Source organism: Nomascus leucogenys, chromosome 22a (genome assembly GCF_006542625.1).
Source record: "Nomascus leucogenys isolate Asia chromosome 22a, Asia_NLE_v1, whole genome shotgun sequence".
Classification (NCBI taxonomy): Eukaryota; Metazoa; Chordata; class Mammalia; order Primates; family Hylobatidae; genus Nomascus; species Nomascus leucogenys.
In genome coordinates this window covers 95,960,403-95,983,493 of record NC_044402.1, presented here as the reverse complement: position 1 = coordinate 95,983,493, position 23,091 = coordinate 95,960,403, and the positions used below count along the sequence as shown (strand labels likewise).

At 35.8% G+C, this 23,091-nt stretch overlaps 1 protein-coding gene and 1 non-coding gene across 5 annotated transcripts in view; one reads left to right on the top strand and one right to left on the bottom strand.

Annotated features, from left to right (window-relative positions):
* Nucleotides 1-23,091, bottom strand: part of SLC39A10 (solute carrier family 39 member 10) — a 78,966-nt gene that overhangs the window by 53,348 nt on the left and 2,527 nt on the right. For all 4 annotated transcript variants that reach the window (XM_003253874.4, XM_030802542.1, XM_030802544.1 and 1 more), the window contains exon 2: nucleotides 1,727-2,745. In XM_003253874.4, coding sequence (XP_003253922.1) covers nucleotides 1,727-2,734 — 1,008 coding nt within the window. In that variant the 5' untranslated portion in view covers nucleotides 2,735-2,745. The remainder of the gene's footprint in view (nucleotides 1-1,726; nucleotides 2,746-23,091) is intronic.
* Nucleotides 12,266-12,372, top strand: LOC115832748. Its single transcript, XR_004028246.1, has one exon. It is a non-coding gene; the product is annotated as a U6 spliceosomal RNA (small nuclear RNA).

Genomic DNA, 23,091 nt, shown 5'->3' with positions numbered 1-23,091 from the left:
GTCTTAATTACCATAAGGTACTACTCTATTAAAAGTATTGAACATTTCAGAATCATGAGATACCCAGTATACATCAGACCTATCAGAATAGCATTAACAAGTCTAATGATGCAAACCTCATGGATGTGATACAAAGAGGAAATGAACAATAAGATCCTGTAATTATCAACAAAATATTCTAGGATATTATCCTAAGTCATAATAATTAATGCACTGTAATCCCAGCACTTTGGGAAGTTAAGGCTGGAGAACTGCTTGAGGCCAGGAGTTTGAGACCAGTCTGGGCAATATACTAAGACCCCATCTCTACAAAAAATAAATTTTTGAAAATAATAATAAAATGAATGCACACTTTAAAATCATACTAAGATCTTAATATATGTTATTTTAAAATCAGTGTTTATAACTGCTGAAAACCAAATAGCTGATGATTTATCAAGGGAAGAAACACAAAGATCTTTACTTAGACATAAAACATATCTCAATGGCAGTGACAGAAAAGGATGCGGTCATTTTCCACAGTTGATGGTGCTACTTTCTATACATATGAACAACAAATTCAACAAATTTTTCTAAACTTTAACAAGAATGCTAAAAATACAATAAACAAGGAATCAACATCCGTTTAATGAAACTCAAATGAATGTGCTTAAGGTGAATAGTTAAAAAGAAAATCAAGGAGCCAACCAAATGTGTAAGTACCCAAGAGTATGAAAATTTTAAAGCAAAACAGGACATCCCATTACTATTAGTTTCTTAGTATTATACCTTTTCATATTCATCCTAAGTCTGTGAAAGGCCTGAGAAAAAAACAATTACCATGAGTAAGTAGGCCTTATCATAAAGTGACACACAGAAAACAAGCAAGCCATATGTGCAAAATACCTGACTTTGGAGCTACATCAATGACTTGGAACCACTCAATAATTAATTCAATAAATTAACAATTTATGAACTAGAAACTGTTCTAGTTACTTCCCAAGAGGACAAGTTGAACAACAATTAAAAAATTTTAATTTTCAAATACCTAGAACATGGCTAACAATAGTAACAGTAAGAGACTAGCTTGGAGGGTCAAATAATTCGTAAGGAATACATTTTCTAACAACATTAAAACACTTAGTCTTCAGATACGTACTACAAAAAAAAAATTTCTTAAAAATACATTTAGAGTTGAGGAAACCAAATTTGCGAATATAAGAAACAAACAAATACAAGTGAAATTCAGATTTTAAAAATCTTTTTCTTTTTTTGAGATGGAGACTCACTCTGTCGCCCAGGCTGGAGTGCAGTGGCATGATCTTGGTCACTGCAACCTCTGCCTCCCGGGTTCAAGTGATTCTCCACCTCAGCCTCCCAAGTAGCTGGGACTACAGGCACCCGCCACCATGGCCCGCTAATTTTTTGTATTTTTAGTAGAGACGGGGTTTCACCATGTTAGCCAGGATGGTCTCAATCTCCCGACCTCATGATCCACCCGCCTCGGCCTCCCAAAGTGCTGGGATTACAGGTGTGAGCCACCATGCCCGGCTGCTTAAAAATCTTTATACTTATTTTGATTTCTTAATGTATTCTGTTCATGAACATTACCTGATGTTTCACAGGTAAACATACGGAAATAAGTTTAAATATGATTAATACTCCACTGTTATGTATCCTGTTTTTAAAATGCACCACAATTATGTGAGAATTACGAAGCAGCTATCAGACATCTTTTTATACTTACTTCATGATGATGGTCATCTTCATTAAGATCTTTTCTCAAAGAAATTATTGCATTATTTTTAACATGTGGTGCTTCTCTCTTTCTAGTATGTCGAAGTTCACCTTCATTATCAGGATCAAGATCTTGGTGTCCACGACCAGGATCATGACCATTACGTTCTGGAAGATGTACATGAGAATGACCTGGGTTATGTACACGATCAGGTTTGTGGACCCGATTATGCTCATACTGTTCACCCTGATCATGGTTAGGGGGAAAACCTGGTGTAATAACCTCAGAATTTTCATTACTTTTCCTCCCTTTTTTCTTCCTCTTTCCTTTCAGTAGTTTAACATCAGATTGTTCCTGGGTTTTATTGGTCTCTGTTGAAGGTTCATTGCTAGGCTCCCCACGCTCACTGGGAGTAATGGAATCATTATGAAAATGGTGAGTGTTGTTATGATCAAGATGATGATGCAAACGATGGTGATGACGTAGGCGGTGATTATGGTCATGCATATGTTTATCATCAGATTTTACAGACACTTCAATTGTCTCTTTCTCTGGATCACATTTATGGTTTCTTTTTGTGGATACACTGGTCACAGTTTGATTTTCTGAATTTAAATGATTATGGGAATGCTGGTGGTTATGTAAGTGAAAATGCTTTCCCTCTTGAACTGCCAAAATATCTAAATGAGAAACATGATCGTGGCCAAGATCCTCATGATTAATCTCAACTACTTTTCTCTCTCCAAGGCCCAAGTTTGTTAAAAGTTTCTCCAAACCAAAAAAGGATAATCTTCCATTTTCACCATAACGCTCAAAAAGTTTTTCAATATAGTATTTTTTTTCATTTTCAGCAGCTTGCTTTGAAAATTTGCTTGGCTCCAATTCTGTCATTCCACGATGCTGTCTGTGAAGTGCTTCAGGGCCATGGTCATGTTCTTCATGGCAATGGTTGCAATGATGAAAAATAAATGTCAGCAAACAAATGAGGCAAAATTTTGTGTGCATATGTACCTTCATTTCTATTTTTCCTAAAGAGATTTAAAGAGAGAGACAAGTATTAGTTCCTACCTAGACACATTCAAAACAATCTAATTCTCTGGAAGTTGCCAATCCACTAAAAAAAGTTTTACTCCATTTCCTTCATGATAAAATATGTTAAGAATCAGAGAAAAGTGAAACTGTCATTATTCACAAATGGTAGAATTAATTATGCAGCATGCCTTAAAGAATCTTTAAGAATAAGTTAGTTTAGTACAGTTACTGAATATAAGGACAGTAATAAATTATATTCCTATATACCAGCAATAATTAGAAAATAAGACTCAAAAATAGTAACATTTACAGTAGCAAATAGCTAGGAATGTATCTAACCAAAGACATACAAGAACTTTACACAGAAAAGAGAGAAATTATTGAGAGAAATATTATTGACAGATAATTATTGAGAGAAATAAAAGACCTAAATAAATGGATGGCTATATCATGTTATGACTGGATAAGCTATGTATCCAATACAACTCCAGTCAAAATCTCAGAAATTATTTTGTGAAAACTGATTAACTGATTTTAATATTGATGTGGAAATAGAAAGGGCCAAGAATGGCTAAGATGTGTTCCTTGAGGAACAAAATTGAAGCATTTACTCTATGAATTATCAAAGACACTGTGGTATTTGGTGCAGTAACTAACAAACAGACTAAAGGAACAGAAGACAAAAGCTAAAAACCGGAAAGGATGGTCTTTTCCTTGGTGCTTGGTCAATTAGGTTTCCACACACAAGAAAATAATAAAATCTGACCCTTACCTCACTTCATTACAAAAATCAATTGCTAATAGCTCGTGAACATAAATCTGAAACAAGAAATGCTAAAATGATAAAGTGTCCAGAACTGTCCAATTCAATGGTAGCCACTAGTCACATACGGGTACTTAAATTAACTAAAATTAAATTTAAAATGCAGCTTCTCAGTCACCCTGGCCATGTTTTAATTGCTCAATAGCCACATGTAGCAAATGGCTACTACGTTGGACAATGTAGACACAGAACATGTCCATCATTATAGAAAGTTCTATTGGACAAGCATACTTCAAGAATCTAGAAATATAATAAGAGCCAATTATGTAATTCTGAAGTTTTCCAGAATAGATGAAACTAATTTCGTACTATTCTATTTAACCCATTATATCCAAAATATTATAATTTCAACATCTAATCAATATAAAAATTATTAAAATATTTTACATTCTTTTTAATACTATGTCTTTGAAATCTGTCATGTATTTTACACTTACAGCACATCCTAATTCAGTCTAACTGTATTTCAAGTGCTCAACAGACACATGTGGCTACTGGCTACTGTACTGGAAAGTGCAGATCTTGAAGATTTGGGAGACTAATTTTAAGACCTTCGAGATAGAACACAAAATTGATAATATATTACACTGAAATTAAGAATTTATGTTTCATCAAGAGACATCCAAAAAAAAAAAAAAAACCTAACTAAAAAGGCAGGCCGCAGACTGGGAGAAGACTACCACAATGTATACTCAAAAATATATATGGAACTTCTACAAATCAGTATGAAAATTACAATAAGACGACCCAATGAAAAAATGAGTAGGTAACTTGAACAAGCACTTCATAACAGCAGCTAAACTGCTAAAAAGCAAATGAAAACATGTTCAGCTCAGAAGTCTTCAGGAAACCAAATTAAAATCACAATTAGATACCACTATATACCCCACAAAAATAACGAAAATATAAAATACTGCCAATATCAAAAGTAGGCAAGAATATATAGAGTTAAATGGAACTTGTGTACTGACAGTAGGATTAAAGATTCTATCTCCTGAAAAACTGTTTGGCAAGATCTGCCAGAAGCTGAACATAAGCCTATGTACTTGCACAGCAATTTTAATCTGGGGTATATGCCCAACAGAAATCCATGTACATGAATACCAACATGAATATTCACATAATCATTATTCATCACAGTCAAAACTGAAAAAAGGCTGGGTGTGGTGACTCACACCTGTAATTCCAGCACTTTGGGAGGCCAAGGCAGGCAGATCACCTGAGGTCAGGAGTTGAAGACAGGCCTAGCAAACATGGTAAAACCCTGTTTTTACTAAAAGTACAAAAATTAGCTGGGCATGGTGGCATGTGCCTGTAAGCCCAGCTACTTGGGAGGCTGACACAAGAGAATCACTTGAACCCAGGAGGCAGAGGTTACAATGAGCCCTGATCGTGCCACTGCACTCCAGCATGGGCAACAGAGACAGACTCTGGTCAAAAAAAAAAAACAAACCTGATAAAAGCCTAAATGTTCATCAACAATAAAATGATAAATGAAACAGAAAAATCACACAGGAATAAAAAATGAAATTACAGCTTCATGCATAGATTAATTTCACAAATATTGGGGAAAAAATGACAAACACCAAAGAAAGCAGTATAATTCTTATATAAAGGTAAAAAGGAATAAAACTAAACTTTGTGGGGTTTTTTTTTTTTTTTTGAGACAGGATGTCACTCTGACACCCAGACTAGAGTGCAGTGGCATAATCATAGCTCACTGGAGCCTTAAGCTTCCTGGCACAAGTGATCTTCCCACCTTAGCCTTCCAAGTAGCTGTGTGTGCCACCAGGCTCAGTTATAATTTTCTTCTTTTTGGGGTCTTGCTCTATTGTCCAGGCTGGTCTCAAACTCCTAGCCTCAAGCACTCCTCCCAACTCAAATTCCCAAAGTGCTAAGATTGCAGGTGTGAGCTACCATACCTGGCCATGATTACTTTCTGAAAGAAAGATAGAGGGTAATAATTGGGAGAAGAACAGAGTGGAGGGAATTGCAAAGTGTAATGCTCTTTCCTAACATCAGTAGTAGTTATGTAAATATGTTTACTTTGTGATAATTCACGGCACTTATGCTCTGTGTACTTTCTGAACACATTCTATTTCAATAGAAAGTTTTATAAAAATCAAATTTTCTTCACTGAAAACCAATCAAAAATGTAATTATAAACAACATTGTATGGTTTCTAGAATTAAGTAGAACAAGACATATAAAACCACTAAAAGGAAAAATTTATTAAGATGTTATTGAAGGACAGTAAAGAACTGCAAAACCTGGAAAGAGACATCATCTACATGGATAGATGGGATACATTGCATAAGGTATATAAAATCTTCCCAAGTGTATATATAAATTTAACTCAATGCCAATTAAAATCGTCGTAGCTGTTTGGTTTTGGTGAGACTTCATAAGCACATTCAAAAACTCATAAAAGCAAAAACCCAAGGACAATCAAGACAATTCAGAAGATTAGCAAGGTATTAAAGACTTCTTTTTATAAAATTATACTAACAAAAATAACATAGAACTAGCACAGGGGTAGATAGACCAGTGGAATGGAACAGAATTCTGAAAGAGAACAATAATATTGATTGTGAAAATGTTTCTTCCTCACACTACACACAAAAGTCAATTCCAAGAACATTAAAAACCTATCTGTGAAAAGCAAAATTATCAACAAGTTCTACAAGAAAATGTAAGAGAATTTCTTTATGTCTTTGGGATAGGGAAAGATTTTTTAGGCAAGACACAAAGCACATACCATGATGAAAATTTTTGATTAACTAAATTCTTTAAAAATTATTCTATAATAAAGGACACCATTAAAAAAAAAGCTTATAGGCCAGGCGCAGTGGCAGGCGCCTATAATCCCAGCTACTCAGGAGGCTGAAGCAGGAGAATTGCTTGAACCTGGGAGGTGGAGGTTGCAGTGAGCCGAGATTGTGCCACTGCACTCCGGCCTGCCAGCCTGGGAGACACAGCAAGACTCTGTCTCGGTGGGGGCGGGGGAGAAGCTTATATATAGCAAGCCATATACTAGAAGATATTTGCAATGTGTATATATAAACAATGCATATAAAACATCAGTATCCAGAGTATATAAAGCACATATAGTAATAAAAAACTCCACTACTGCATAGACAACTATGAAAAGAACATAAAACAGGCTGGTAAAACAGCAACATGATGACTACTAATCTAGGCAATTCAAATCTAGATAAGGCTCTAAGAGAGTAACAGGCAAAAATTAGTATCTCACAATACTAGATGTTAAGTAAAGGTCTAATATAAAGAAACAAACTACCTTACACCTCTGGTGGAAGTATATATTGGTACAGCCATTTTGGAAAGCAACTTGACATTTACTACAGCCAAATATGAACACACTCTACAGCCCCCAAGTTCCATTTTAATTACCCTTGCACTTAGGCACGCAAAGACACATTCAAGAATCCTTATTGGGGCCAGGCATGGTGGCTTACACCTGTAATCCCAGTACTTTGGGAGATTGAGGTGGGTGGATCATGAGGTCAGGAGATCGAGTCCATCCTGGCTAACATGGTGAAACCCCGTCTCTACTAAAGATTTAAAAAAAAAAAATTAGCCGGGCGTGGTGGCGGGTGCCTGTAGTACAAGCTACTCAGGAGGCTGAGGAGAATGGTGAACCCGGGAAGCAGAGCTTGCATTGAGCTCAGATTGCGCCACTGCACTCCAGCCTGGGCAACAGAGCGAGACTCTGTCTCAAAAAAAAAAAAAAAAAAGAATCCTTATTACAATATTGTAAATGTTTTTCTAATGTGAACTATTGCAATAACAGAATACTCAACCAAAGTGGGTAAAACAGAGGAAAACTTTCACATAAAAAGAAGTCAGGAGAAATGGGTGATTCTAGGACAATACCAAAAATCCAAGCACTCTCAAATTTACCCTCAGAGTCTCAAGATAACCTTGCATAATCATATTCAAAACTGGAAGATTTATCTTTTTTAAAATACATTTTCTTTTTTTTTTTCCTCAGAAATCCTGTTTGGATGGGAGGTTTATCTTCATGTCTTTTTATCCAGGAAGAAAAATATTTCCCTGAAGCCTCTCCTTACGTATCTTTGATCAGTCAGGTCTCTACCACATGCCCATGCTAAAGCCAATCACTGGTTTACAGTAGTGTGTAGCAATGTCCCAGGCCTTCACATTCACTCACTGCCCACTCACCGACTCACTCACAGATGCTTCCAGTCCTGCAAGCTCCATTCATATTAGTGCCCAACACTGGTGTACCATTTTTAAAATCTTTTATACTGAATTTTTACTGTACCTTTTCTATGTTTAAATATACAAATATTTACTATTGTATCACAACTGCCTACAGTATTCAGTATATCAACAGGTTTGTAGCCTAGCAGCAAGAGGCTATACTCTATATGTGGGTATATAGCAGACTACACCATCTAGGTTTGTCTAAGTATACTCTATGATGTTCACACAATGACAAAATCACCTAAGGCTGCATCTCAGAACATACCCAGCATTAAGCAATGCATATGACTGTACGTGGGAGAGGCAATACTCACAGAACATGGGGGAATAAGAGGCCTCAAGAAAAAAGGAGGTAAAGAAAGAAAAGCAGGCCGGGTGCAGTGGTTCACGCCTGTAATCCCAGTACTTTGGGAGGCCGAGGCGGGTGGATCACCTGAGGTCAGGAGTTCAAGACTAGCCTGACCAACATGGTGAAACCCCATCTCTGCTAAAACACAAAAATTAGGCATGGTGGCAGGTGCCTGTAATCTCAGCTACTTGGGAAGGTGAGGCAGGAGAACTGCTTGAACCCAGGAGGTGGAGGTTGCAGTGAGCCGAGATCATGCCATTGCACTCCAGCCTGGGCAGCAAGAACAAAACTCTGTCTCAAAAATAAAATAAAATAAGGAAAAGTGGTCAACTGTGTAACCATTATTTTGCCTGCTACAACCTAAATGCTCATCATTAGAATAAATAAATATGGTATATTTATGTAAAGATTACACTGCAGTTATAAATGTGACTATGAAGGACTGTGTATTAACATGCAAAAATCTCAGAAATATAATTTTTAAAACTGCAAAAAAGATACATGCTGTATAATTCACAGACAATCTTAAAACATGCAGAATTGCTTATTTGGGGGTATATATTCATGTAGCAAGAGAACATGGGATGATTACATTCTGGAGAGTCATTATCTTCTCAGAAAGGGAAGGAGGGAAATCAGCTGATAGAGGAAGTACACAGATTTAACTGCATTTGCAGTGTTATTTCTTTAAAAAAGGGAAACGGATCTAATGCAATACGATAAAACATTTAATATTTGTTAAAGCAAGATAATGGGATTCAGGTGCTTGATTAGTCTTCTGTGTACTTTTCTATAAATTTGCAAAGATACCACATAACCTGCATCAGTGGTTAATCAAACTGTGGTTGTGAGAGCAGCATAAGCTTGCTAGAAATCTGAAAGGCAAATTCCTGCATCCCACCCAGACCTATTATAACAGAAACATTAGGGATAGGACCCAGCAATGACTTATCCAGCCTTTCTAGTGAGTCTGATGCAAGCTAGACAAAATTTGAGAGTGCCTATTTACACATATAAATTAGCAATGACTTATCCAGCCTTTCTAGTGAGTTTGATGCAAGTCAGACAAAATTTGAGTGTGCTTATTTATACAAATAAATTACCAAACACTTCCATTTCTCTAAAATGATAATTTGGGCTGGGCACTGTGGCTGACGCCTGCAATTCCAACACTTTGGGAGGCAGAGGTTGGCGGATCTTGAGCACAAGAGTTCAAGACCAGCCTGAGCGACATGGCAGAACCCCATCTCTACAAAAAAATTAGTTGAGCATGGTGGCGTATGAGAAGCCAAGGTGGCAGAATCATCTGAGCTTGGCCGGTCAAGGCTGCAGTGAGCCCTGATCTTGCCACTGCACTCCAGCCTGGGCGATAAGAGACATTGTCTCAAAATAAATAAATAAATAAATAAAATAATACTTTAGTCAACTGAATGTTATGATCTATCTGAATAAATTAAGTTGAATTATCATATATGGCATATATAGGTTAAGCATTTTTTAAAATAGTCTATAAAACAATTCCAAAGCAGCATTAAGTTTGAGATGTTTTTTAATCTTACAGTCTCATGGATAAAGTCACCATTTAAACGGTGTATCAATTTTACTTGTACACTAATGAAGATGAAAAGGCGTGAGTGATTAAGACCAATCACTGTTAAGCAAAGGAGGATACTTATTCCTTTAGCTCCCTGTTACACTCCCTGCAGTTACCTTGATTTTCCACTAGAAGATGCTAATTAAAGGTGTGAGTGTTGCTTCATTCAGCTGATATGTAAATACCATGAGGTTTCTTTAATGCATGTTATCTCACTGTCAAATGAATAGGTACCAGAGGTGGAAACAGGACATTCATATATATTGATCAGACAACATCAAATGAATGACTCCATGAAACACAAAAGCTGTAGATGGTTTACACAAGCTTTAAAACATCATTTTTCTCTATTTTTTAAATACATCATATTCTATTATGGAAAAGATTTTAAGTATCTTGAGTACTCTAATCACTTACATTTAAGAGAATATCATAGGAATACAATGATACAAGCAATGTTATGAGGTAATATTAAACCTGTGCTTTTTTTTTATTAAAGTAAATCATTCACTAACTTTGCAACTTTAGTTTAGAACTACTATAGCACATGTATGCTTTCAGAATCATTTAGGCCAGGTATGGTGGATCATGCCTGTAATCCTGGCACTTTAGTAGGAGACCAAGGCAGGAGGACTGTTGCGCCCAGGAGTTTGAGGCCAGCCTAGGCAACATACTGAGACCTTATCTCTACAAAAAAAGTAAAAAATTAGCTGGTATGGTGGTGCATGCCTGTACTCCCAGCTACTTAACAGACTAAGGTGGGAGGATTGATTGAACCCAGGACAGCCAGGCTGTAGTGAGCCAAGATCGTGCTGTGCGCTCCAGCCTGGGTGACAGAGCAAGACCCTGTCTCAAAAGAAAAAAAAAAAAAATCATTTAGATGAAATATGCATTTTGTTATCACAGGCTAAGCAGCTATTGATTGCAAAGAGACCCCTCTCAAAAGGCAAGTTTTTGTCTCTCTCAAGAACAGTTCAAGATGACTACTCCATATTAAATCACTTGGACATAAAAAAAAAAAAAAAAAAAAAATGACGACTACTCCGGGTCTGAGTGCAGCTCCGCTCCAGTCATTCAGAGACATAACACTCTTACATAATTGATATTCCAGCTAACAGGGAAAGAGAAACAATGGAAGTCCAGGTTCAGATGTTTCTTCTTCAGCATCAAGGGAAGTAGAAGTTGCAGGCATCATTTCTCATCACATTCCACTGGCAAGGGGTTAGTCACATGATCTCAATCGGCTAGGAGGCCAGGGTCTCACCAACTTACAGAGTTTCCCAAGCATTCCAGTAGATGTTAACAATCTTTTCCATCGACAGCACAAAGATCTCTGAGATGGAGACAGGAATGGGGGAAATGGTAGAAACCCATATACCACTCAACCCTAAAAACTGACATTTATAGGACGCAGCTTTGCCTGAGCCAAAATATTCTATTATGTCTCTTGTGTTTTGGAGTTTTCCAAGTTTTATGCATTAAGAATATGTTAGTTTTATAATTGATAATATTTTTTCACTTCAGCTGAGTTATCTCTACTGAAGAGTTCTACTAGGTGCTGTCGACATCAATGGATGAGCCTACTGACAAGAAATGGGAAAAGGGATTCTGGTAAATAACTAGCAGTGCCACAACAAATTTATTTTCATCTTCTGCTGTTGATTTCCAATACATAACCACAGTTAAAAGCCTAAGTATTCTATCACTGTATAATTTCTGCATTAAGAGTGGGGCTAATTTACAGTTAGGAACTTGAATTATACTATTTTGAATGCAAATATTTTGCTTTGGATGCAAAGAAAAAATGAAGTTCACTAATATTCTCTTGCATTTAAGACTAAAACCAGAACTAAATGTGTAGTGAAGTGATTATACTTTGGCGTGGGGAGTGACTGGGCAGAATCATGAGAGGAATTCTGGGTTCCTATTAATGTCCTATTTCCTTACCTGGGTGCTCGGTACATGGTTGCGCTTCACTTCATGAAAAGTGCTTGAATTTTACACTTAACATTTGGGTACTTTTCTGTAGCTGTGTTACATTTCATCCAAAACTTAATTTTTATTCCCCACATGAAGTTTATTCCAACCTTCAGTTAGTAAAATCAGTAACACATAATTTCTAGAAACACATCCATACTTAATAATACGCAAAGGGAAATGTGCTTTTCTTTAACTTATTTTGAAATAATTTAAGATTCACAAGAAGTTGTAAAATTAGTTCAGAGTTTCCATGTACTCTTTCCCCAACTTTTCCCAATAACATCTTACATAACTGTAGTACATGTTCAAAACCAAGAAACTGACATCAATACTATTAACTACAAACCTTATTCAAATTTCATCAGGTTTTACACGCACTCTAAAAAACATTGTAATAGAAAATCAATTTTCTAACCAGAAAGAAATGGCATTTTTGGTAACAAAAAGATATTGCTTAACAAAATACATGGTTATACTTAAGAGAAAGGTTAACTAGATCCTTACATGAAAGGAATTAGGGTGTTTGCTTCAGTAGCACATACACCAAGATTGAAACAATACAGAGAAGATTAGCATAGCCCCTGCACAAAGATAACATGCAAATTTGTGAAATGGTCTATATTGTTAAATGTTCTCACCACAAAAAACATGGTAAGTATGTGAAATAATGTATTTTGTTAGCTCAATTTAGACATTCCACAATGTATACATATCTCAAAATACATGTTGTACATAATGAATATATACTATTTTGTCAAAAAAAAAAAAGGAATCAGGGTTGATATTCTCCATAGCAATTTCTCCTGTAAAGGCTTACAAAAAACTTTTTTATTTTGAGACAGAATCTTGCTCTGTCACCAGGCTGGAGTGCAGTGGCGTGATCTCCACTCACTGCAACCTCCACCTCCAGGGTTCAAGCGATTCTCCTGCCTCAGCCTCCCAAGTAGCTGGGACTACAGGCACACACCACCACACCCAGCTAATTTTTGTATTTTTAGTAGAGACAGGATTTCACCATGTTGGCCAGGATGGTCTTGATCTCCTGAACTTGTTATCCACCCGCCTCGGCCTCCCAAAGTGCTGGGATTACAGGTGTGAGCCACAGCGCCCGGCTCAAAAACCTTTTTTAAAGGCATTTATTTATTTTTATTTTTCATATAGAGATGAGCTCTCACTATGTTGCCCATGCTGGTCTCAAACTCCTGGGCTCAAGGGATCCTCCCACCTCAGCCTCCCAAGCTGCTGGGATTACAGGTGTAAGCCATTGTGCCCAGCCTACAAAAACCTTAACTGTAGGCTTTGGATTGTAGTTCTGAAATGTGTAAAATGCCAAGCTACAAATTTTAAAATTTTTAAATAAAATTAAACACCTAAATAACAAGTTCAGTAGGAATATATACAAATGGCCAACATGACAAATCTTCCTACATATATTTTGTCTTAGATTGTCTTTTATTTCATATAGATAAACATAATAAAAATGTAGAATGTTTGAGATTTTAAAAATCCTCAGGTGTATTTAGCTAAATAATGTTATGTACAAGGAATCTGAGACCCAGAAAAAGTATCTAACGTGATTAAGCTCTTATTTCAAGTCTGTGGCATTTCTCTGACTTGAAAGACAGGGGCTCTTTAGTCTACTACAGTAGCATATTTGTATATCTTAAAACCAGAACACTGTGAGATCTTTATTAAAGTAAGTCATCTAAAACATACTACAAAGACTTTAAGGGAAAAGAAATTGTCTCCTAATACGACTTACTCAATAGAAAAAAACAAGACATTGTGAATAAATTTAGATCACTTAACAAAATGACTGTCTGACATAATAAGAAAAATAGCAGATAAATACTAAAATAATCCCAGTTCCAACTGCTGGAGAGGCCAATCAACTTAGTAATTTTTTTTTTTTTTTTTTTTTTCTGAGAGGGAGTCACCCTGTTGCCTAGGCTGGAGCACAGTGGCACGATCTCGGCTCACTGTAACCTTTGCCTCCTGGGTTCAAGGGATTATCCTGCCTCAGCCTCCTGAGTAGCTGGGATTACAGGCGCCTGCCTGGCTAATTTTTGTATTTTTAGTAGAGACATGGTTTCACTATGTTGGCCAGGTTGGTCTTGAACTCCTGACCTCAGGTAATCCGCCCGCCTCAGCCTCCCAAAGTGCTGGGATGTGACCCAAAGTGCTGGCTGCGAGCGACAGTACCCGGCCCGATCAATTTAGTACTTACTGCCTGTGTGTAATCTACTTAACTCATTTCACTAAAACCAAAACCAACAACCAAAAAACAAACAAAACAACAACAAAAAAACACCTCTTTTTACTCTGGGGAGTATTTTTTTAAAGGAAAATGAAGACCAAATGAAAGAACGAGAAGTTAATATCTGTATCACAATTCTTTCTTTCATACCCGTTTGTGTATGCACATGTGCACATGCACACAAACACACAAAATATGCTAATAATGATAGGGAAAAGATACTATACTGTAAGTTGCTTAGAAAGGTTTTAAAGCAAGCTTTTTAAATGTCCCAGATTGCTATTCTGAAGGTAAATAAGGTAGAAACCAAAAGATTAATCACTAAAACCCTCATCCTGGATAATATACCATGTTTCAAGTAAACTTAATGTGAAAATCTATTCAATAAATGTATATGCAGTTTCCTGATTTCATAAAGGACTTCATTTTTTAAGTTTCATTACAGGACTACTTTAAATGGTTGAAATCAGTTTTACTTATATCCTCAATCATATAAACACAGCTGATATCTATGTGACTGAATGGCTTTATCAAACTTTATCTCGACAGCAACATAGGTAGTCAAATATCAATTTAGTTTCCTTCTGTGATTCAGTAATGGCACACACAGAGTAACAGAGAAGCAGTGAAACTGTGTGCATAGTGAAGATAGATTAGCCTAGGAGTCAAAGATGTTAGAGATCTGACTCTGCCATTTATTAGCTATGAGTCCTTGGGCAAGTCCCTTAACCACTTTAAGTCTTATTACTACTTATAAAGCGGGACTGTTAATTTCTGTTCTATTTTATAGTAACTATAAGAACCAAATAAAATTATGTACATATTTTAGTAAAATATGTTAATTTTCCTACATTACTTGCAATATTTAAATGTTATTTAAGTGCAAGCTATTAATAATAATATAAATTGAGTTCTGTCCCTACTTCTCATATATCCATTAAATGTGGTATTTTGTACACAGTACAGAACCAGGAATCAGAAACCTCTGTCTCTAGTTCGTCCCAGTTGTGCCACTGTTTTCTCTCTGCAAAATGGGAAATAATACCTACACTTACGACCAAATAAACTAATGTATACAAAACTGCTTTGTAAAGCAATTAAATATATTAACCTAAGGTAATACCATTATTAGATGTAGTATTACGTATCTTTCACTTAAATTACAAAAACTATGGTGGTGGGGGAGGAGTCTCTCTGTTGTGACTCTTTTGAAAGAATGCTAACAAAATATTACAAGACCACATGCATCGTTAGCACATCCAAGACCTGCTCTAGATTACAGGAGGCACCCAATTCACTAGTATCTCAGCAGAAGTTGGAATGACTCACCACACCTTACCAGTTTCACTGACATTAGAAAATTCTTCAAGGGATAAAAAGTATTGTAGTAATGAGTTCTCAGCAGGGACCACAAAATCCTCTTACAGCTTCATGGTTTGCTTTTTCATCCCCCTACTTCACCAGCTATCTAATCTACTGGAAATCATATTCACAGTTTGGAATGCCACTGCAACTCATCCAATAAATAAATAAAAGCACAGTTCAGGCAACCCAATCTTTCCACTGAGATTCATTCATATAAAAAGTTAAGTGCATGCTAATTGAGCTTGGGTATTAACTCAGTTCTCCTGTTTCACTAACTGGAGAGAGAATATAAACATTTATACCTTGATTTAAGGTATCAAATCAATCAACAACACATCATATCTATCTTTATTGTATTCTATACATTCATGTACAAACCTACATTTTCTCATCAAATGTCAAAACAACTACCTGCATTTCTGCTTTTCAGCCTTTCATTACAGGGAACCTGGAACCATATTGGAGAAAGCTACCTGTAATATTGCTACCTCTGTTCTGCTATTTGTGAATACAAACATCTGAGATTAGTAAATGCAGTCGTTGGGATGTCTTTTGAAGCTACTAAAATGTTTATGATTTTAGTTCCATGCATTATGAAGCAGACTTACAGTGCTAACCAGCCGGATGCAGTGGCTCACACCTGTAATCCCAGCACTTTGGGAGACCAAAGCAGGCATATGGCTTGAGCCCAGGAATTTGAGACCAGCCTGAGCAACATGGCCAAAACCCATCTCTATAGAAAATGTTTTAAAAATTAGCCAGGTGTGGTAGCCCATGCCTATAGTCCCAGCTACCTGGGAGGCTCAGGTGGGAGGATTACTTGAGCCTGGGAGGTCAAGGCTGCAGTGAGCTGTGATCGTACCCACTATACTCCAGCCTGGCAACAGCTTGTTGTTCTCTTCCCACTCATCACTTTATTTTCAAATAGCTACTGCTGCACTACCTCAAATCTTTATTATTCCATGCATTCTCACCCCTTCCCTTTTTCAGTGTCCTGTCACTGTTATACATCCTTGATTTTATACCAGCTTGCCATTGTAAAAACTGCCAGCTAAAATGATCCTTCTTTTCCATGACGTCAGGGGAAAAAAAAAAAATCAAAGAATCTCCAAGTCAATCTTTGTATAACATTGACTTTTTTTATGTTTCAGACAACACAGAGGCTACTTATTCCCCAACATGGGAGCTTTCTCTCCAATTAATTTTTTAAAACTACATAAAATTCGTGAACATAGAGTCTTGACCACATTCCCCTTTCCTATATAGTTACATTCAGAAACACAGAGCTGGGGTCTTTTGATATATGCACATCAAATAAAAGGACAAAAAAATCAAGCTAATTATTACCAGAAAAAACAAAGTTGTGCAGGAAAGTAGTCGTTTATTACAATGGCACATTGTATAAAATAACATTTATAGCATAAAAATATAACACCAAATACTGTTCTAAACCAAAATTACAATGAAAATTGTACTGAGAAACTGGAGTACAGGAAATAGGAAGGAATGCAGAGAAGTGAAAAGAGCACTAAAATCATTCTTCATTAAATAGATAATGGTTAGAACTGAAAATCAGCTGCAAGTAATGAACATGTTATCTGGAGACATGGTAATGAATAGCAAAATAATCAACTAAAGGAATTAAGGGGTTCCTTATCTCTCTAGGCAGAATATGGAAGGAGCAGACAGGGGACTGACTTTTCCCCCAAGAAACTTCACACAACTATTTGATTCTTTAAACTATATTCATGTATAACTTTGAAAAAAACCTAGAATTTGGCAATTATAAATTAAATCTTAGTTGACAAACCAATAAAATAATGTCACGTGGAAGAAAACGAATTCTAGCTTTAAGATTTTCATAAGCATTTGTCTGTGGGTTTTTCAAGTACTTATTTATTTTTTGAGGCAGGTTTCCACTGTTGCCCAGGCTATAGTGCAGTGGTGCAATGATAGCTCAGTAAAGTCTCAAATTCCTGGGCTGAAGCCATCCTCCCACATAGCTGGGACTACAGGCGCGCACCACCACACCTGGCTTTTATTTTTTTGACAAAATCTCGCTCTGTCGCCCAGGCTGGAGTTCAATGGCACCATCTCTGCTCGCTGCAACCACCATCTCCCAGGTTCAAGCAATTCTCCTGCCTCAGCCTCCCAAGTAGCTGGGATTACAGGCGCCTGCTACCAAACCCAGCTAATTTTTTGTATTTTTAATAGAGACACCCAGCTAATTTTTTGTATTTTTAATAGAGACGCCATGTTGGCCAGGCTAGTCTCAAACTCCTGACCTCAGGTGATCCAGCCCCCCTCAGCCTCCCAAAGCGCTGGGATTACAGGCGTGAGCCACCGCGCCCAACCTCACACCCAGCTAATTTTTTTTGTCAAGATGGTGGTTTCCCTATGTTGTCCAGGATGGTCTCGAACTCTTGGCCTTAAGTAATCCTCCCACCCCGGCTTTCCAAAGTGCTGGGATTACAGGTGTGAGCCACTGCACCCAGCCTGTTTGCAGTTTTAAACACAATATGCAAACATTTTAATTCCAATTTGTGCTATTATCTTTGATTACTTGCCTTGAATGAATTCCAAGATGAGGGGAAAAACTATAAAAATTTTAACACTTTTCAGGTTTTGTAATATACTTACTTTCCAAATTGATTTCTAGAGAAATTAAGCTTGGTCATACTGCCACCAGCAGTATGATCATAGCACTCTCATTCACATTATTATAAATTTTTAAATAAATAAAAGGTCTTACCTTATTTTTAATTCATATTTTTAAAGTTATTCCTGATGTCTCAATATTTTTTCCAACATATATGAGCTTTTACATAACATGATTCGGTCACATTTTCTGCAAAAACCCTTCAGTTCTATTACGTTCCTTTTTATTTTGATCATGATGTTTTCCCTTTCATGTATAGATGTTTTCATGTACATACATGCAATGAAACTTATTAAGGTTTTTGCAATTTCTTCTATGACTGCTGCTAAATTTTAAAAGTTTCTTCTCCCCATATTTTAGTGTATATTTTCTTATTTTTTTTTTTTTAAAGAAAAGCTATAATTAAAAATAACTCCTAAAAAACTAAAACCCCTAACATCTATTTCTTTTTTAGGAAAAAGAAAAATGTCAGTTGCACTAACATCCAACACTTTCACACACATATCAGTTAACTAAAAAACTTTAAGTACTTACGTTTAGGCAAAAATCTTCATAGAAAAAGATTTAAGAATTTGTTTTAGAAATTATATATTCCATGAAATTATATTTACAGTGAATTTAAAGAACTTTTTTTCTTAATATATTTCAGTGATTTAACTTTAGCATACCTTTCTGATTTTCAATTTTTAACTGGCATGATTATTTGCTTGAAAATAAATTCTATATGTACACTGTATTACTTTCATAGGATGTTACATACATTCAATTATTCACTTTATTTGGAAAAAATGGGAGGGAAGGAGGAGGGAAAGGGCTGAAAAACTAGTTGTTGGGTACTATGCTCAGTACCTGGGTGACAGGATCATTCATGCCCTAAACTTCAGCATCACACAATATAACCCAGGTAACAAACCTGTACATGTACCCCCTGAATCTAAAATAGAAGTTGAAAAAAAAAAAAGAAAGAAAAAAACTAGACTATCCTAATTTAAAACCCAAGTCTTTTTTCTGTTTTAATATACAATTTACTTTTTCTTATTTTGTTTCATAACTTCTATATTCTTGAAACACCATAAAACCAAAATCTTAAAAACAGTATATTCCAAACATTAAAAAAATTATGAAGTCAAGTGATATGCTTTTCTAAAAAAGGTCCATGGGAATAGAAAACATGATCTCACTGCCTTATAACGTATATATACACAGAATACATGTTATGTGTATATTATACTTATTATTACATGTTGATTTTCTTATATTGTTTTACTGATTTTATAATGTAGTAACACATCATGTATTATTTCATTTATATTGATAAAGTATTTAAATCAATCTTTCCCTAGCCCTTTTCATCAAGAAGCTATGTTCCTCTATAACACAGTGCAGAGTATATTTCTTTACATGCAAGCAAAATAATGTAAGGAGTCATCTTCAGTAGAAGTGCACTGAGTTAATATACCAAAATATTTGTTCACAGGCCTGTAAGCATGCAGTTTTGAATTGCTTTATGACGGGAGTGAGAACACAGGAGGGAAAGGGGAAGGGAAAGAAGACATGAGACATAGGCAGCATAAAAATATGATCCATTTCCTGCTCTGAGAGAGTTACAAGGAAGACACAATCAGCTTTTCAATTAGAAAAGGTAAACTGTGAGAGAGCTACGTAAGTAGCTACAAACAGTGTGACAGTTAGGTGGTAACCCACAGTTGAAAACCAAGGGCTTCACACTCCTTTTCCGACTCCAAGCGTAATAAAGCATTTCCCTCTGTAGAGGCAAAATGGAAAGGGGAAAGGAACAAAAAGCTTCTGTACTATGTAGGTAAAGAACACCTGCAAATTCACATTACCTATGAAATGATCATTTGACTGAATTTTTCTACTAAAGTATTTTACCACAAGAGCAGCTATAGACAATACACACATGAATAAGCAAGTTCTGTTCCAATTTACAGAAGCAGGGATATTTGGCCCATAGTTTGCTGACCCGAATTTAATTTACACATTTTTTTTTAAAGTGTCAATCCAGCAGACAATTATAGGGGAAACCACTATTTTAAAACCGAAAAATTCAAATATATAAAAGTGAATTTAGAAAAAAAGTCTAGCGGTGGGAAGGCAAGGAATATCTGAAATTGTTTCTTTTTATTTATAGATATTAAAGTAATAGCATACGCTGGGCACGGTGGCTCATGCCTGTAATCCCAGCACTTCAGGAGGCCAAGGCAGGTAGCTCACTTGAGTCCAAGAGTTTGAGACCAGCCTGGGAAACATGGTGAAACTCTTGTCTCTACAATAAAAAACACAAAACATCAGCTAAGCATGGTGGCACACCCTCCTATATTCCCAGCTATAGGAAGGATGAGGTAGGGGATGACCCTAGCCCAGGAGGTCAGGGCTGCAGTGAGCCCTGATCTCACCACTGCACTCTCCAGCCTGGGGAACAGAGACACTGTCAAAAAAAAAAAAAAAAAAAAAAGGGACCACCACAGTAGGATACATATCTTTGTGATCTTTTTACTACACTAAAAGTGATTGAGGTTTTTCTTCTTCCTTTATTCAATGAAAATCTAAAACCTAAAGTGATCACTGATTAAATCTTCATCATAGAGGATTAAAATTAACCTCCTTCATAGTTCACAGTTCTTATAACAATACTTCTCGTCCTATGAAAGTACATAATATTAATAAGGATACATCCTAAAACATTCTTGCTTTTCTAATCCCTAAAAATCTTAATGGCATGGGCGGTCCCCCAAAGTCGAGTATATAAAAGGGTAAAATTGATTAGAAGTATTAATACAAGGATAAGTATTATCCGATACTTCCCTTTCAGCAGTATCTAAAAATGAGTAATTATAAAACATGATTATAAAAGTAGGTTACATTTTTTAGATTGTGAAAATAAACACTACCTGAGCAAGACTTTAGATTTTGTTCTTATACTTGTACAAGCCTGCAAACCTGTATCACCAGTAGCATCCTATTCTAACATCTTTTAACATAAAAAAAATCTACCATTAAAAATCTATTAAATAACCACTCCTTGTATCTGGCAATCCAAAAAAACCCTCACGTTCTGATAGAAAAATAGTATTCGACACAGAATTACTGATGTGATACAATGAATTGTGTCCTGTTTTAACATGTGTGAACATTGTATGTAGTCTCCTAAGCAGTCAATTTGGAAATAATTTAGTATTACTGGCTGGGCACAGTGGCTCATGCCTGTAATCCCAGCACTTTGGGAGCCCAAGAGTTTGTCACCAGCCTGGACAACATGGCAAGACCCTTGTCTCTATATAAACAAATACATACTATTATTTAAAACTGTAATTTTGGTTCTATATTTCTTCATACCTACTGTACTTTTAAGCATTCCAATAATTTTTTATTGAGAATATGTTTGGATATGTTAGAAAAAGCTAAAAGTTATCCTGTGGCCTATCCACAGAACTTTTATAGGATAATAAAAAGAAAAAAAGTTTGAAATACTGATATTGCAATAATCTAAATAAAACCTAAAACCTTAAGAGGTTTGCATTGACTATAGAAAATCCTTTCTGTAAAGTAGATTTTGTAGAATGTTATTTGTTCATTGCCTTTGTGTAGTGGTATATTGTGGTATAATATCTGTGTGTAAACTGAATACTTGGGTTTCATTACAGTATTCATATAAAATAATATTAATGATATAAAAAAGGAAATCTTGTGGCTATGAAGAGGTCCTTGAAACTATTTTTAAGAATCATTCTATAAAAGTCATAGTACCAAACAAATTCGAATTTTAAAAAAAGCTCACAATGTAAATTTAACATTTTCAAACTTTATTATTAGTACAGTCAAAGCGATACAAAGTTATACGGAATTAAATTAATCTAGAAAGTAGATTTTTATATCATTCAAGATAAGGAGGAGCCCAGATTAAATATATAAAATTGTTTTATTTACACAGCTAACTTCCCGCTTTGAAAACAATCCCATACATAAATTTCTTTTTTGGAGCAAGGTAACTTGGTGATTGTTCTATCTCTACCCAAAATTCACCCTATTTGGAAAACTGGGGGCTAAAAGCAATCAGAATTAACCAGTTCAAAAACACTTACGTCCATCTTATTAGCAACACTAACTAGCCGGAGGAAACTTCAAAATAGACCAGATTTATAGCACTAAGTAAATCCAATTGTAATTTAAACATTATCTTATTTTAGGAAAAGGTGAAGGGCATCAAACGCTAGGGGGCAGCATCAAACTGTTGTGGGTTAGGCTGGGCAGCCTTGCAAACTTTTAAGCTTTAGGCTATTTTTAATGAGAATTACACTTACATAAAATAAAACTTCTGTTATAAAGGAAAAAACTAGTTGTTTTGATTCCCTACATTTTCTTCCATTTCCCATTGTGTACTTTCTTTTGCAACTATGACTGGTATCACTTTAAAATGCACTAGTAATAATGTCCTTCTGATACAAAACTCATGGCATTTCGAATACTGAGGTAAGCACTATATAAATACAAGCTGACATTTTTAGCCTAACCATAGTGGTGAATTTAAGTTTTGATTCACTCAATTAGCATTTTAAACTTAATTAAAGAGCTTGACGAGCTCTGCATATTCATGTGTCATAAGCCGTATGTGACAAAAAAAACTGTGCAGTACGTACCCCCTCAAGAAATTTAGTTTGGCAGGGAAAACAAGATGCACATGTTATTATAAATTAGAAAATGGAAGAGAAGCAGAAATAAATCCATGAATATTATATATAAGCAACAGAACAAAAACAACAGGATAACTGTATCCCCCGCAAAGGCCCAGTAGAGACCATCAAAGCTCATTCTGGGGGTAGTCAAGGAGGGAGTGGAGGGAGAAAAAGAACGCAGACCTTCAACCACTAATGAAAGAACTGAAACGTCTGTATGTAGAAAAAAGGTAAAATCAACTCACTATCATCTTCAGCCTTTTGGTTATCTCATTTAATGGTCACAGTTAAGTCCGTGAGTAGGGTTTTTGTACTTGAAGTTCAAATATAAGATTAAGATAAGCAACTTCCTCAAGGTAAGCAAACTAAT